Raw genomic sequence first — 16,929 nt, 5'->3', positions numbered from 1 at the left:
CCGCCGCCACCACAACCTCCTCCACCATGGTGACCCCCTCCTCCATGATGTCCACCACCATGATGCCCCCCACCACTATAGTCCCCACCCCCACCATCCACATAAACCCCATGCGCCGCGTGTCGTCGCGGATACGAGCTCGTCCTCGACGACATCATATGAGATGAGGAATACCGCGCCGGAGGGGTCCGTTCGTCGCTGCGAGAGGAGAAGCACATTGTTTCGTTCTGCGGTAATTTCCCCGAGGACAGCGGGTCGAATAATATATCACGAGTAGGAAAATGCGGTCTCTCGCGATGTCTCTGAGCAGGTGGGCTCCTGGCTTTGGATGTGTGAAGGCTTGATCGATATGGCCTTTCCTTCTTCTTTAATCTAAGGATTGGACCTGGGTTCGAACGCAGTGTGTTTTGGATCTTTGCGATAGTTGTCACGGTGCCTTGAGCTTTGCCTTGAGATTTGTAGCAGCAAAGTGGAGTCCATGCAAAGCTAGGCGAGTGGGTAAGGTAGGTAGGTAGGTAGGTAGTCTTATATCCCTACTTCCGTGCTGCGTCTGCTGTGTTCGCTGCGTCATTCACCGGATGAGGGTGATCGAGCAAGGCTGAGCTGAGTCATGGGTGGAGATGAGGCTACCAAGGTCAAAGTAAGTATGCTAAGCGGGATGAGCCTTGCAGGTTCTGGTGTATGGTGAACCTGGTGACGGCGATGGTCGATGCGCAAGGCTTCCTTCATCGGGACTCTCTTCTCTGCGGTTGGCTGTCGGCGTGCGCTTGCGGGTTGCGGGTTGCGGTTTGCTTGTGGCGCGGAGTCGGGCACGGGGCGTTCGCCGCGGGGGCTGTGCTTCCGTTCCCACGCGTGATGTCGGATACGAGGGGTGGGTTACTTTTTCGTGCTTTGGGTGATGGAGCTTTGTGGGTTATTGTGATTTAGGGAATTGGTGCTGTGGTGGCGGAGCTGGGTGTGTGCTGAGGGGTTTGGTATAGTTTGGCTGGTTGTTTGTGGTTATGGGTGCTGGAATGGGTTCTCATCTCAGTACAGTGCTGAAGAGCTAAAGATATTGCGAATGGAAGGTTTCTAATTTATATCGAAGGTGAGGTATTTTGTATGATGTTGAGGATGCTGGCTGTATAGATGAGGAGAGATAGGCAGGGAAATCGCTGGATGCAGTCCACTTAGTCTATAGGCTCTTTTTGTTGTAGTACATGCACGACCGGGACAAGCTAAGCGATTCGATCTCGATAAAGTAAAAGCGATACCTACCCATCGGCTACAATCACTGTAAAGGTGTTTGAACACCCTCCTTCGGATGGTTCTGTTCTCTTATATACTCAGGACTAGTTAAACTTTGATACTGCCAGCATAGTCGCCGTGAGAATGCCTTTTACTATATGAATCAAACAGAAGAGCGATCAGGTCGGCGGTGCGTAGACGTGGCATTTCTGAACCAAATAGTGGAGGGCGCGAGTTCATTTTTTTTACTGCCTAAAGCCCTAGGGCCGGGACGAACCCTCTTTGCTGGATCTCTTTTCTAGGAGTATGGAAATGCACTAACAACAGGCAAGACAAGACTGAACTGAAGATTGCAGCAGCCCCACCTCGGCTTCTAGCTTTTTAAATGATCCATAGTAAACTACCCATCATCCCCTCCAGTCCTATCGCCTCAAAAATAGCTCTCCACATGAATCTGCAGTGGTACAAGCAGAATTTGCGTCCTGAAGCGTTAAGAAAAGTGGGGCTATATTTTAGTTTCGAGTACAACTGTACAACAACAGCCGCGGTGGTGTAGTGGTATTAACATTGCAGAGCCCCCGTACTAGCCTTATGCTAGCGGTGTGGAGTGCAGATTCTGGGTTCGAGTCCCAGTCGCGGCATCGTTTTTTTGTCTCTCTGCGAGGAGGGAAGGCGTCATGAAGATATCATCGGTGGGAAGAGTGTGTTGGAGGGTGGGTGTTGGGGAGGGTACGTCATACAACTAGAAGTGTGGATGAAATGGTTATTGTGGTAGAAAGAGTCTAGTATAACGGAAAGGGGACCCGCTTATGGAGACCAACGGATGCAGGCACGCTAAGTATGACATTCAGATGTACAGCGATGATGTGTGATTGACATGCTATGCAGCAAGTAATCTAGCGTTGGGTCAGCGAGGGGAATGAGGGAAGAAGCTCGAGACGTACAGCTCATAGAAAATCGACTGGAAGGCTGCCAGCCCAGAACGGTATAGTGACACGATCGCCCCGGTAGCTATCACTACAAGCAAGGGCCGCAAAACCAGCAGGACGGCATACTTAACGATTGACACGGTGGTTCGCCTGTTGGGTCAGAAACTGCAAATCAATTTGCTTCATGACCGTCATCTTACAGGATAGAAGTTGTCATGTTTGTCAATCTTAACGATGACCAATAGTCACAGGGTCTTATTGCATGGTACTGGGGGTAGGGCCTAGTCTGCCTTTTAGGTTATTCTATTATCCAGCTTCAATCCCTGGGAGGGAGGTCGGTCTTTATATCCACCATGCTAGAGGTGGGCTTTCCCAAAGCCACGGTGCTTTTTAAAGGAATGCACTCCATATGATTGACGCACAGGTGGCAAGGGGTTTGAGACACGTACTCTGACGTCGAGAATTGTGCTGCCTGGATTTGTACAATCTGGCTGATATCCTTGCCGCTTTTTCCGACTTCCTGGCCAGGTAAAGTGGAACCAGGAGGTAGCCAACCGGGCCCCTTTTCTGCAAGCATGAGGCCACGTCTGGTGAATTTGACTGGGCTTCCAAGGCAAAAGTTGAGTTTGCCGGCTCCACCCGGACCCCAAAGTCTCCACACCCTTTCAGCCCTACAGGGCTGGCTGCCCAGGGGGTGTACTTCCCCCAAATTCCCTACTGACTTTTCCTCAAAACAGTTTCATCCTCTTCTCTCAGTCTCAAGGTATATTGCTGTTCTGTCAGTACAACACCACGTATGGGATCGTCTGCGGCCATCCGAATCACATCCAGTCCTACAAATCGGACGCCTGAAAGTCAATGGGTTGAACATCCACATTTGCGGACCTTCCTGCCATCCGACAAAATCTAATGTTCGACTCTCCCTGGCCGCCTGGTGCCAGTCCATAAACGCACACAATGCATCCGGAAGACACTCCTCGATTCACCCACTTTTCCTGTCAATCTCAAGAGGTCACGGTAGCCTCCACCTTTGAAGGTCTCCTGGCCGACCGGTCCGAGCAACTCCCAGAATCAGATGAGCTCAAAGCAGACGCATGGTGGTTGGACATCTGCAACGCCTCTGAAGAGGATGTCAAGGCGGTCGGGCAAGCTCTTTCGATTCATCCCTTGACGACCGAAGATATCGTCACGCGCGAGCCACGGGAGAAGATCGAAACCTTCCGGAATTACTATCTGATTTCGTTCCAGACCCTGCTGTCAGCCACGGAGGGCGACAGCTTGGAGCGGATAAAGTCTTTGACTAGTAAGCCACACACCATCCCTGACTCGGCCGGGTTCTATATCCTCGTCTTCAAGAACGCCATCGTCACGTTTTCTCCCAAAGGATGCAAGCATGTATCGCGGGTGCTAGATCGAATCCACCGGATGCAGGATCCGTCAATCATGTCGAGTGAATGGATTTGCTATGCCTTGATGTGGGTTTCTCTACCCGTCCTGACAAATAAGTTGGTAAGACTGACCAGGTAACAGCGACGATATCGTCGACAGTTTCGCACCCTACATGCGAGCCGCGGAGCGCGACTGCGACGCCATCGAAGACCAAGTGTTCATGGCGCGGGCCGACGACATCAAAGCCATCATCCCGCTGGTCGACCGCCTCCACAAGAGCATCACCCAGCTCACCAACTGCCTGAGTGGGAAGAACGACGTCCTCAACGGGTTCGTCAAGCGCTGTCAGGCGAAGAGCCAGAACGCCGTCTTCTCGAAAGCGGAGATGATCGTGTACCTGGGGGACGTGCAGGACCACCTGGTCACCACGCTGACCAGTCTGTCTCACTTCGACGAGATTGTCGGTCGGTCGCAGGCGAACTTCCTGGCGCAGATGAGCGTCAACAACATCCGGCTGAGCTTGAACATCAACGAGATTCTGAGCAAGGTGACGGTCCTCGCGAGTATCTTTGTGCCGTTGCATATGATCACGGGGCTGTGGGGGATGAATGTGCCCGTTCCGGGGCAGAATGCCGATGGGCTGGGGTGGTTCTTTGGGATTGTGGGGTGTTTTGTTGCATTTATTGTTGTGTGTTGCATAGTCGCGCAGCGGATGAAGTTGCTATGATCCTACTAACCTAAGAGGCTTGTCTGCGCATGACTTACATACTGGCACGGAGACGGAATTTGGCAGATTGAAAATAATATGTAAGTCAATTGGGTACGCTGTACTGTATCCGGTCCAGCAGAGATCATCTGGACCATCAGCCATCAGAATCTCGAATGGGATTTGCTCTTAATATATCCTAGCCCAATTATCGTCATACTGCGCGAGAGAACGTTTATGAACTATTCACGATTTTCCGATACCAACAAAAATTGCAATCTGATGCGACCAGGTATGGTAGGCGATAGCCTTCTTGAACCCTAGTTAGCGCTTCCTGGGCTGAGTTCTAGATCTGACGCACCACCTTTCCGGACCGCATCACAGACTGCTAGAAAGTGCCAAGACGGAAGTATGACCCTTGTGCGACAGTGGTCGATTGGAAGGGAACCCCAGGCTATCGTAGAGACTCCAGGGTCTGCTCGTATTTCGCGACGACACCCCTGCGAGCCTTTCCGCCCGGGATAAAATGTTGTCTGGTTCTTGTCCCTCTGCGATGATTAAAATATGTGTTGATTTCAGGAAAACGAGTTTTTCGTCGTGGCGCATATTGGTGCTTACACTTATGACCTAGGCATCTTCTGGGTGTGCTTATCTAGGATTTGCCTGAAGAAGCCAAGCATTTCTTTCGCTGCAGCTTCGTCAAAATCACAAGGATCAAGCACCAATGGCGACCGCCCATTGATAGTCGACCATCTCGTTGATCCTTGGGTTGCATCACACCAGTTGTCCTAGTGCTCTACTCCGTAGTGCTTTTTTGTCCTGAATTCTGGCCTGTAATAATCATTAACCTTACATGATTATAATGTGTAATTCTGGCAGCCCTTCTCAACCATTCTGAAATGGTCCCTTGTTTCTCCCAGAAAGATACCATTTGGGCTCTGATCCCAACAAAAATTCTAAACGATCTCCATTATCACATGCCAAAAAGTCGAACACGGGGAGTCTTTAATCCCCACTCTTTCTAGCATCTAAGGGTGGAAGTTTTCGGAGCCTCGACCAGTGGGTGACCTCTCTGTGTACAAAAAGTTCCACGTGGCGCTCGGACTAATCCTGTCGGCCAATGAAACAGTTTGAAGAAGAATTATACGAATGAATTGGAATGTGGTTAGTGCAACGCTTACCCAGACACTAGACTCGGTTGAGGAAAGCGGTCCAGTGGGCGGGAACTTGGAACTGCAGCACTGCACCTGGAAAAGGCCCCCCGCCCACTCACTGTTCACTCACTGACTGCTGTTCTTGCTCTGTGTCTTATCTACCATCGAATGACCGGGCGGACTGGAGGGGCAGGGGCTTTATCAGACCCCACCAATGGCTTGTCTGCTTGACTAGGTAGTTCAACTTCTTGTTAATCTATTGAGCTCTAATCGGCCAACGCCGGCATCTTGTGAGACCTTTCCTAAAGTATCTTAGGTTGAATTGCAGTCTCGAAGAATGATGAAAACTTTCTTAAGTAGCCATGCCCCTCAAAATTTTAGGTGCAAATTATAATTACGCCGAAAGACTTTTTCTCTACCCCTGGTCATCTCATCAGCATTTGTCTTCTTGGATGAATCCCGGTGCTCTGCACGATCTTGTCGGCTAACTATGGAGGGCATCAGACCCAGTGACCAGGCAGTAGACCCTGGCTCAGCCTTACAACTGGACAAGACCCAGACGATGGACCATGCCGATGCTCAGCTTGCGGCTGAATTTGGGTACAAACCCGTCTTGAAGAGAGAGTTCGGATTGTTTTCCACCTTCTCCTTCGCCGTCAGCATCTCGGGATTGTTCGCGACTGTGATGACAACGATGATCTATCCTTTGGAAGCCGGAGGTAGTAGTGCTGTCGTTTGGTGTTGGTTGATTTCTGGATTCGGTTGCATGTGCCTTGCAGTGAGTAGAGCGCCGTCGATTGAACACGACGTTGGTGGTGTCGCATCGCTGATAGGGTTATGCTAGTGCTCCGTTGCCGAATTAGCCTCAGCATACCCGACTTCGGGGGGTTTGTGAGTCCGACCTCCACCTCCTTCGTCTCCACAAACCTCTCCAACGGGACTAGAAACGACAGTTCTAACGTCGAATCTAGGTATTTCACAATTTCGAGATTGGTCCCGCAGGATTGGGTCCCTTCGATAAGTTGGTATGTATCGTCCGCTTGCTCCTCGGGCTATGCCGGGTACTAAGACATCTTGTTCTAGGCTTACCGGATGGCTGAACCTCTTGGGACAGATTTGTGGTGTAGCATCTTCAGAATATGGTGGAGCACAGATGCTGCTCGCAGCTGTCTCAATGGCTAGAGATTTTGACTATGAAATCACTACCGGTACCACTGTCGGGGTCATGGCCGCGCTGACCATCACCACTGGCCTCATCAATTCCCTTTCGACATACTGGATGGAGAAAATAACTAAATTCTATGTGATCTTTCACATCCTGGTTCTTGTCTCTTGCTCTATCGCTTTGTTGGCTATGACCGAAAAGAAGCACGACGCTTCCTACGTCTTCGGTCACATCGAGTCGAGCACTGGATGGCAACCCATTGGCTTCAGCTTTCTGTTTGGTTTCCTTTCCTCGAGTTGGTGTCTCACAGACTACGATGCTGCGTCGCATCTATCAGAGGAGATTCGGAATCCAGAGGTTATGGTTCCATGGGCTATCTCTTCGGCGATGCTATTTACGTACCTTGCCGGCTTTGTATTCAACATCGTTCTTTGCTTCTGCATGGGCGATGTGAGTGAAATTCTGAGCTCCCCAACACAGCAGCCCGTTGCGCAGATCTTTTATAATAGTCTTGGAAAGACAGGTGGAATCATTTTTACCGTCTCAGCGTTGCTAATCATCAAGTTCGTGACATGGACCGCCATGCAAGCTCTCGGTCGGACTGTCTTCGCCTGCGCGCGCGATAGGATGTTGCCCTTCTCCTCTGTCTGGACCCAGGTCAATTCCAAGACAGGAACTCCATTGAATGCTGTGTGGATATCTACCTTTTTTTGCATCGCGATCAATCTCATTGCGCTGGGCTCCTACACGGCGATATCTGCCGTGTTTACCCTGTGCTCCATTGCTCTCGACTGGAGTTACTGCATTCCGATTCTTTGCAAACTCTTTTTTGGCAAGTTCAAGCGTGGACCCTGGCACATGGGCAAACTCAGCCCGTTCGTCAATGCCTGGGCTTGTCTGTGGACTCTCTTCGTTTCGATCATCTTTGTCCTTCCCACTGCAAGGCCGGTGACAGCCGAGAATGTAAGTGATGCTTGCTCTCTTTTTAGGTGGTATCGACATGGCTGACAGTTTTCTTTCAAGATGAACTACGCCTGCGTCTTCCTGGTCTTCGTCTTGCTGTTTGCCCTGGTCTACTGGTACATCAGTGGCAAAAAGTTCTACCACGGCCCCATCACCGAAGGGGCAGTTGTAGACGACTACCTGGCCGAAAGCAACACCAGCCAGAAGCCCGACAAGACTGGAACTCGAGTCTGAAGGGTGGTTTCTAATCATTCTTTGCAGTCGACGATACCCGAAGTAGGATCACGTCACGTGCGGAGTTCAACAACCCTAATGCGACAATTGCCCGACAAGTTTACATACAACTATCCGCCGCACAACCGGTCCCACTAAGCAGCAAACCCATATTTACCATTTCACAATGAGCCCAACAGCGACATTTTAGTGCCTAGCGATGACATTAAGTACGCGAAGTCTCACTCTGCGATCCGATAAGACCTCACGAGCCCCTACAGCAACCCGGTTCCCAACGCACCACTCCACTGACCGAAAGGAAGCCCAAAGCGACTTTACCTGAAGCCTCACCGTATCGATACCCGGCCCCGGCGACTTTTTGATATGGGCTGATGATATGAGCCCTCGCAGCATATATCGCCAGCTCAATTGGTCCTGTTGTAATATGGCTTTTTTCTTGGGAAAGAGCCTCACCATTTGGTCATTTTTGTACAGAGTTTCCTTGGTTCGTATGACCGTGTTTCGGTCAAATCTTGTATCCACCAAAAGCTTTTGCCTACTTCTACGTCTCTTTTTTTAATATTAATGCTATTTCATATCGTCTTTTTCCCACCGCAAAAGCATCGAATCTTTACCTAGCCACCTCCCATATGTGGGCAGGCGAAAGCCCCAGGAAACCCTGACGCCCCAGAAGCGAGGCATACCCCAGGTTGCAGCTACATCCCCTCCTGCTCTCTCTCATGACGAAGTCGACCGCACAAAGCGATGAACTAGTGGAATAAAGATGTAGTGAATGGGAATTGTAGCACTGGAACTGGAACAGGTCCCGGCCACACTGTTCGCTCACTGACTGCCATAATCCAGCTGGATTCACTAGCTCGCTAATTGTATGAATGTCCATAGTATGAATAACCAAGGTAGGTCAGTGCCCTATTTACCTAGTTAATGTAAGCTTTTCTTCTTGTCACCTTCGCCATTTCTTGTGAATGTCATACTACTAAGCGAGTTGGATTCACATAGCTGGTAGCTGAGACATCAAGGATTCACAACATAGATGGTAAAAATGAATAGATAACCTCCCTATCACGCCGAGTCTTCTCTTCTCCTTCTCTCTCCTCCTCGTCTCCTCCATCTTTCTAATCCTATCCTTCAACCAATTTGATCTTGTCCAATCTAATTGAGGAGGTAAGATCAGATGATATTCTATCTACTCTCTTAGAAAATCCCATCGTGTCCCGATTGGCCAAACTCAATCAAATGAAATAAGAAAGTAATCGACTTCATCAAGCCGGGGTTACTCGACTTCTATCGCATTGAGAAGTTTCCACTTTTCTCGGTATATCATATCGTCCGGTATAATTTGCCAATACCAGGGACTATAGCCCAGCAAATGAAGCCCTATGCATCTCAAAATGGCCAAGGTTATCGAAGTAAGTATCATGATCCGCTATGTTGATTCAGTACTAACTAAACTAGACTCACAAATGCTATGCGTACGGTAGAGTCGGTCATTCAAGGACCGATTACTCTCAGAACATAGACGGTGAAAGAATAAGACCATAGGGTCAGTTGGTAAGTATATCCTATTATCCTTCTCATCTCTGCATTATACTGATGTGCTCTTAGATTGTTGAACTATGGTTGACCTTTGGTCAGAAGAAATTTTGATAATGGAACGGATTCAAAATAGAATCTGATCTACTGCCCCCGCCGGATGGGGCCTAAGCCTTCGATAGATGGGCTGTTGATTGGATTTGGATCTAAGATTTTATTATTTATTTCTCATCCAGTCGCCCAGCCCCCGGCCCCCGACGCCCCTCCCCGCCGCCGGTTCGCGGAGGAGGAAGATCTCTTTAGCATGTTGCGTGGCATGAGCCAGCAACTGACGTCATTGCGTACCCATATGATCAATATGGATGACAGACTGAGGGTGCTTGAGGCGGCACAGCAAGAGCATGCGAATCCGTACAATTCTATTCAGCTTGAAGAGACTTTCAATCAGGCAGAGGAGTAAGTTATCCTCTACCTACCAGCCATATACATAGTACTAACATCAGTTGTAATAGTGATGACGACCAGTAGAATTTTTATCTGCGTTGCTGTCCCCCTTCGGGGGTTGACCTACTTCGCTTTTTTTTTCGATAATGAAGAATTATTTGCCCTTATTCAAGTAGTTAGAACTTCTCGGCAAGGCTGAGAAATCCGGCCACGTGATGCAACGCGGTTATCAGGCTGCTTCAACATGATGATATTTCAGATAGTAACAACCACCAAAAGAATTAAAAATACATTCCAGCATCTTACCTCTAAGGCTTCAAATCGTTGACAGTTATAAGCCCGATGTCTCTTAGATTTTGACACAAGTCTATGCACGTATTTTTTTCTTTATAAATAATCAAACTTGATGCTTTTCATATTTTCTTGAAAAACCACGTCACCGTCACCACCACCGCCGAGATGTTTGATATTGCAAGCCGGCGCTTCTCCACCACAAGAACCACACAGTCGTCAAGTCATCAAAATCTATCGTTTCCGTCACCAAAGCAGACCCAAGAGAGGCCAAATCCACTTAAGAGGATGTGTAAGGGCCCTTGGCGGGCTTCTCAGTGACGTATATAGATGGCCGCAGTTACTTACTATACCGGCTAGCGACCCGGGCAAAGCATCGTAGAGAGGACTGCGTTCGGGAATACCGCTTAAATCAATCAGTCAGTCAGTCATCAATCTGAAACCTCTGACTAGAGATGATAGTGATGGTAAGTGTCGAGAGGGCGGAACGGTCGAACATGTGGCGGTTACGTGGGAATGAGGGGAAGGTACAGAAGGTCACACCCGCTAATACTAGTCGATAGAATCAACCCGCGCTTTAATTTCTAGTCGGTTTCAACTCCTCAACCGGGTGCGGGGCAGCGATAAACATCCCTGATAATCGACTTGTTACACCAATGACAGACCTCGGGCTGTTATTCAAAGAGATACACTTCAATCTAACCGTTGCAACCTTGCAGATAATGGCCAGACTCTGGCAGGTGCCTGGCAGGTGACATCGCCGGGACGCAACAAGCCGGTTCCCCTGGTATTTAAGCATCGGTGGCGCAAGCCTATCGCTCCCTCGAATATCGCAAGCACCCACCATGCTTTTGACGGGCTTTTGCAGCAGCGTTTGCTTGATTTTGGCTCTCAGTTTCACAGGTGAGTGCTTCCTCTTCTGTCAAAAGCTGGTCAAGCGCTCACGAACCAGGACTCGGCCGGTTACTGACAGTGCCCACTATTCCTGGATTCATCGAGCGCAACGGCACATTTCCCATCCGTCATGTTGAGAGTATCGTGGTGGACTCACGCTACTTGGACCATGTGGACAACAATGGCCAGACATTGATTCCTCCGACGCTCCAGGAGTTCGCGTCTACTTTCCAAGAAGATCTTCGGTCGTCGTTGGGTCTGGATGTGCCGCTCACTCTCAATAGCAGCAGAGGGCACAACACGATCTTTCTGACTCTCGCAAACCATACAGGCTTTCAGGATGTTGCTGGGCGGTGGACCTCGGAGGGATATGCGTTGGAGGTTGACAGCCATGGAATCACTATTGCGGGAGCGAGTCCTCTCGGGGTCTGGTGGGGATCGCGCTCAGTGATCCAAGCAGCTGTTCTGGGTGGCCATGGCCATGCTCTCCCGCATGGCTCTGCGGTCGACGCGCCTGGTTGGGCCAGTCGAGGAGTTATGGTGAGTGATCTTTCAACGACAGTACCTTGCAATCGTTTAAAGCTGACCCTCCAGCTTGACGTCGGTCGCCATTACTACCCACCTCACTTCCTGGCAGAGATTTGCTCGTACCTGTCCTTCTTCAAGCAGAACGTGTTCCACTTACATCTTAGCGACAACCTCTACAATAACGTTGACCTATATTCAACGCAGGCTAGCATGGATCTGTATGCATCCTTTCGCCCATGGTCCGATGATCTCGCAGGCCTCAACAAGCGCGCCAATGAGTCATATACGCAAGCCCAATTTGATCAGATTCAGCAGCAGTGTGCTCGTCGGGGTGTCACTATCATACCCGAGATTGAGGCTCCGGGCCACGCTCTAGCTATCGTTCAATGGCGACCGGAGCTGGGTCTCAAGGATCTCAGCATGCTTAACATCAGTCATCCAGACACAATACCTACCATGAAAACCATCTGGAAAACACTCCTTCCCTGGTTTCACAGCAAAACCGTCCACCTCGGAGCGGACGAATACAACTCTTCCTTGGTAGATGATTACACTGGCTTTGTAAATCAACTGAACGACTATATCCAGGTGGAGTCTGGGAAAGCTGTTCGGATCTGGGGAACCTTCACACCTTCGCAAGGCGCCAATGTTAGCAAGGATGTTTCGATCCAGCACTGGGAATTCTTTGAGGACAATCCTTATTTTGACTACCTTCAGAATGGATACAATGTTCTCAACTCCGACGACGCATTCTACATTGTCGGGAAGTGGTCTGGGAGTTATCCTCAGTACCTCAACAAGACCAGAGTATTCCATGGAAATCCCGCTGGAGGCGCATACGCACCTAACATTTTCGATACAAAGAACGCCACGAACAACCCACCCCGTGATAGCCCGGGTGTGCTAGGGCACATCGCCGCCCTCTGGAACGACTATGGTCCCAATGCTACCACTGTCTCGGAAGCATATTATTCATGGCGAGATGTCCTTCCTGCCCTGGGCGACAAACAGTGGGGTGGCGATCTTCTCGAAGCTGAATATAACAGCATATTTGCCAAACTCCACGCAGCTGTTCCTGGGCAGAATCTCGATCGTCGAGTTTCGAGCAAAGGAAAGCGGATTCTCGAGTACCGATTCACTCAGAATGACAGTACCAGCGTCAAGGACTTCTCAGGGAACAACTACCACGGCGCTGTCCACGACTGCCAGATCCGCCACTCAGCCATCACCTTCTCCGATAATTGTTACCTGCAAACGCCGCTCACCAGTAAAGGCAGAGACTACACGCTCTCCTTCTCCGTCAAGCCCACTTCTCAAGTGCCGGGAACGCTTTTCTCTGGCTTTGACTCCACGCTTCTCAACGGTAACGGGTCGATCAGCAACCTCACCCTGGTCAGCGGTGGTAACGCGTACTCGCTGAACTATAGTCTCCCAGTCGATGTCTGGACGGATGTGAGTCTGGTCGGCAAGGGGAATCGAACGTTTCTTCGGGTATCGGAGGCGAATGGTCTGGAGGCTAGTATGGAGTTTCTGACGAGGTTGGGTGTGGATGGGGACAGTCTGGTGTGGGCGCCTATTGCGATCGAGGCGCCTTTGGCTCGGGTCGGGGAGGGATTCACGGGGTTGATGAGGAATATCTCGCTATGGGGGGTTGCGAGGTAATCACCTTCTTGATTTATAGGAAGGTTCAAGTTTTGTGAGACTTTCAGTTGAAGGTTTGGGGGGGATGGATGAAGTTGAACAGGTTGAGAGACGTAGATGACTGTTGGCAGAAACGTCCGCTTCAATCAATTGGTGAGTGGAAGAGGGATCATGTGTGCTTCCCAGGGTCCTCAGAAGGGTCTTGGAAAAGTCGATGCCAGGCTCTCACAGTTTGAGAAGGATACAATCATTTTGACATGTTCATCGTAGCTGAAAGACCCAAGTATGTAGTTTCTTTCTGACCAGTTATGCCACTTTTCCACACAAAGAAGCAAGAAGCAGCCTTATGGAATCGCCTCAAGCACAGGGCGGGCTCTTTCCAAATCATCTGCGGCTTGCATTTTGCGCATTGTACTGTAGTATTATACAGACTCAATCTATACAATGCAGTATCGCTTCTATCTTTGTTCTCTTGCAAGCATATCCCTTCACTCATTGATTTTGAAATGAACCGTTTGTAAAGGATTGATCAACTTGAGGAGTTCGTACAGACCCTGACCCATGAGGTAGGTGCCCACGTGACTCTACGCTCTCTCTTTCTCTGTCCTTGACTCGGCACGTAGTAGTACTAATGCAGAGAGAATCTGCGACCGGCAGCACGAGGGAACATGATTGCCTGTCAAGTGATGCTTCGATAATGCTCTCGTGCTGGGCATACGTGGGATAAGAACCATGTGCTAGGCTGTGATTATTTGTGCCCCAAGCTGTAACCATTTCAGTACATTATCCATCAAGTCTGGATGGCTACGTGGGAGGCGGTAGGTCCATCTCTTTTCCGACAGAATTCCGGTTTGCCTTTCTTGTCGTTTGGGATGGTTACGTGACTTTGAGGGTCGTTTTCAGGCTTTCCTTTCGGTCGGTTGAAGGAGGATCAATGGGGCTTAAGCGTGGGATGAAGTCTATCAAGCAGTAGGACAAGATTGATCATGTCTTACCAAGAGATCAGATTATTCTCATGCCAGTTGGAACGAATATGGTTGGTGGGATGGGCGTGTGGTTACTTTTGGCGGTGTATATTGCGTGTGTGGAGTCTGGTGAGCAAGGTGCGGTAACTAAGGGGCCAAATGACTCTCGCTGCCTCGCTGCCTTGCTTTTTGTCTTGGGATCGGGTGATGAAGGGCGTACGGGTGAGAGAACTGTGATTTCTCAGGCCTTATTTTACTGAGTATAGGGTGATAAGGTTGATGAAGTCAAAAGGGGTTTCGGTGGGCGCCGTCAAAGAAGCGTGGGAACCGGTTAGGGGAGGTATCGGGCGATGGTATCACTATTTAGTCTCTGGAGTACGTGAAGTCTTTGGAGTACGTGAAGTTGTAAATGAAAAAGAAAGCGAAATAGAATTCAGGGCGTATGGTCAAATAGAATGTCTATAGACTCCTCGCCGGGGATGGCCGATTGGGGGGCAGAGGGAGGGAGAAAGGAATTTGGAGTGTGCTATACTCAACTTGTGACGACAGCCTATGGACCAGATACCTCCAGTCGGCTCACTTGAATGAGTCAGTTTAGGTTTGGTTCTGGTGCTTCCTGCAAGCGACTGGGTATATCATGAGGTCTAGCATCGGAGACATACCTGCTGGTAGTCCTCACGAGACACATGATCTGGGATATGGAACCTCTGCAACTAGACCCAAATAGTGAGTTTTTGTGTCTATCACTTTGGGACGTGAAAACTCTGATTCCTGGCGCGTAAGCTAAGCCACTGCAGGTGGTTGGAGAGCAGGGAAATGTGAGGGTGAAAATTTGGAGGGTTTGGTGAGGACCTCGAGGACCTTGAGGCCGGAGAGCCACCAAGGTGCTCATGCTCTCAAGGTGCTCACCCACACACAACCCACCATTTTTATAAGAATCATGGGCCTCGAGCACATTCAGTGACCTTTTGGAAAGGTTCTCTCTGCTTTATTTATTTTCTTGTCTCTATCGGTCTTATGGGGTGAGAGAGATGGGAATGAAGGGAATAGATGATAATGATCATCCGCACCCCCTCTCCTCCCTTCCGCTCCCGTCCGCACTGGATACGAATCCACCCCGTGTGATGGCAAGGTGACTGACCTCTTAGCGTGGCTTTAGGCCTTCAGACCTGTTGGACTGGGTGGAGAAGGAAGAGGTCAGCCCATGAGAGTCAGGTGGTTGGTCAAAGTCAAGCCTGGCGATGTTATTCGACTTGCTGCATGGAAAGCTACTCGCGAGACGCAGCTGTCATCACACAGCCTATGCTGGTTCGCTGTCTTGTTTACTACCCCCACGCCGCCAAACCAATGCGATGAGTGGTATCATGATCCTTGACCGGCAACTGACCGCGAAAGACGCCGGAATTCGGGCAGAGGGGACCTCAGAAAAGGTATAAATAGGGCGTGTATGTTGCTGTACTCTCGTGGTTCCTTTCCATCATCAAGCGTATCAGACTCTCTATCAAAGAATCCAACCCACTTTCAAACTTATCTTTTTCAAGCGCTTTTAAGCCTTCCTCTCCTCGAACAACATGTCTCCCTGCTCCTGCAACTGCTGCTCCGGCAACTGCTCTAGCTGCTCCTGCAGCTCTTGCAGCGTTGGTCTCCCCTTTCCGTTTTCTTTCGGGTTGAATGCCTAACGAGAGTTTTTAGCACTAAATTCGACTATGTCGCCCTACTCCGGCAAGCATTGCATTTGATGCACTAGTCGCCCGAACCGATATGTCAAGTTCACCGGTTCCGAGAAGAACGCACATTGAATCGTCGACTGGTGGAAAGGCGATGTATGGACAGCCACCCGGAAGGAGAGATTGTCGATGTATGATCGTGACGGAAATGTCGTATGATAGCTTCTGAAATGAAAATTGCTATATTTCAGAACTGCCAAATCGGAAATCAATCCAGATCCACTATGAATTGTTTGTAGATGTTGAGCTAGCCGTGGTCTGCTAGAGTATGTAACCCTTAAGAGTCATACATTCCGAATGCATGCAATGGGACCCTGCAGACCACGTTGTGTCGGGCCACATGCCATTGACATGCCATGTCAGTTCTGTATGCAACGAACTATGAGTATACGTTCTCTTGGCATTGATGGACGAGGGTATAGGCACCCACCGGTGAATAAGACCCTCCCTTGGCATCACCTCGCTAACTTTCGGCAATAACATGAGTAAGGTATCCACAATGGTCGATTGATCAGGATCATGGCAAACAAGCTAGCGCCGTATCCGATGCAGGCTACTGAACTGGTGTCGGCCCTGGCCAAAGTCTATGCTCGACTGGACACAATAGGCTCCTGGCCCGAGACCAAGTGGGTAGCCGTCGGAGAGTTTAGATTGACAGTGCGACACTGAGCGCATGGCTCTCGGGAGAACCTTGGACTTTCCACCTGCCAAGGCAATCTTGTTCCTTGCTTGTTTATTCGACTCGGTGACTCTTAGTTAATGTGCCGATGCGTTTCCGAGAGCCGTATCCCTGGTTGAGAGAAAGGACCATGATCACTTGCCCTCTGCGAGTGGAAATGAGAAGATTGCACCCCTCCAAGGTAGTTAGTAATAACGAGGCGAACTATGCAATCGTAATAGTTTCTGTCAGGGTCCCAGTAAAGCGCCAATTGGGGACCTGTCTGGAAAGCATCGAGTCAGCCGGAGCTCCCCGAGCGTATGACGCAGTAAGAGCATTGGGTGCGATTAGAGAGGACCAGGTGGGCACCGATGGGTGTAGTTCGGTAGGCGAGATTATTATCCCACGCTCCTTGTTGGCCTGTGCCTGTTTGCTCACAAGGTACTACTACACGCAAGAGTAGTGGGTGGGGCCGTTGAGT

The 16,929-nt window shown here is 49.8% G+C and overlaps 4 protein-coding genes and 1 non-coding gene across 5 annotated transcripts; 4 read left to right on the top strand and 1 right to left on the bottom strand.

The window, feature by feature from the left end:
- Window positions 1-1,768: 1,768 nt before the first annotated feature.
- Window positions 1,769-1,868, top strand: BO66DRAFT_t172. Its single transcript has one exon. It is a non-coding gene; the product is annotated as a tRNA-Thr (tRNA).
- An 882-nt stretch (window positions 1,869-2,750) lies between these two features.
- On the top strand, window positions 2,751-4,481 carry BO66DRAFT_350623 (magnesium transporter CorA family protein). The gene is made up of 2 exons (XM_025644725.1): window positions 2,751-3,631; window positions 3,687-4,481. The coding sequence occupies exons 1-2, from the start codon at window positions 3,114-3,116 to the stop codon at window positions 4,270-4,272; spliced, it is 1,104 nt and encodes a 367-aa protein (XP_025503383.1). The 5' UTR covers window positions 2,751-3,113; the 3' UTR covers window positions 4,273-4,481.
- Window positions 4,482-5,812: 1,331 nt separating this feature from the next.
- On the top strand, window positions 5,813-7,860 carry BO66DRAFT_97684 (amino acid transporter). The gene is made up of 5 exons (XM_025653743.1): window positions 5,813-6,183; window positions 6,250-6,296; window positions 6,377-6,430; window positions 6,489-7,533; window positions 7,594-7,860. The coding sequence occupies exons 1-5, from the start codon at window positions 5,896-5,898 to the stop codon at window positions 7,765-7,767; spliced, it is 1,608 nt and encodes a 535-aa protein (XP_025503382.1). The 5' UTR covers window positions 5,813-5,895; the 3' UTR covers window positions 7,768-7,860.
- A 2,866-nt stretch (window positions 7,861-10,726) lies between these two features.
- Window positions 10,727-13,355, top strand: BO66DRAFT_97662 (beta-N-acetylhexosaminidase). Its single transcript, XM_025653742.1, has 3 exons — window positions 10,727-10,938; window positions 10,988-11,469; window positions 11,524-13,355. The coding sequence occupies exons 1-3, from the start codon at window positions 10,881-10,883 to the stop codon at window positions 13,117-13,119; spliced, it is 2,136 nt and encodes a 711-aa protein (XP_025503381.1). The 5' UTR covers window positions 10,727-10,880; the 3' UTR covers window positions 13,120-13,355.
- Window positions 13,356-14,556: 1,201 nt separating this feature from the next.
- Window positions 14,557-15,014, bottom strand: BO66DRAFT_392238 (uncharacterized protein). Its single transcript, XM_025647459.1, has one exon. The coding sequence runs from the start codon at window positions 14,953-14,955 to the stop codon at window positions 14,653-14,655; it is 303 nt and encodes a 100-aa protein (XP_025503380.1). The 5' UTR covers window positions 14,956-15,014; the 3' UTR covers window positions 14,557-14,652.
- Window positions 15,015-16,929: the final 1,915 nt, after the last annotated feature.

Source organism: Aspergillus aculeatinus, assembly GCF_003184765.1.
Source record: "Aspergillus aculeatinus CBS 121060 unplaced genomic scaffold BO66scaffold_27, whole genome shotgun sequence".
Classification (NCBI taxonomy): domain Eukaryota; kingdom Fungi; phylum Ascomycota; class Eurotiomycetes; order Eurotiales; family Aspergillaceae; genus Aspergillus; species Aspergillus aculeatinus.
This window is presented reverse-complemented; position numbering and strand designations above follow the sequence as displayed.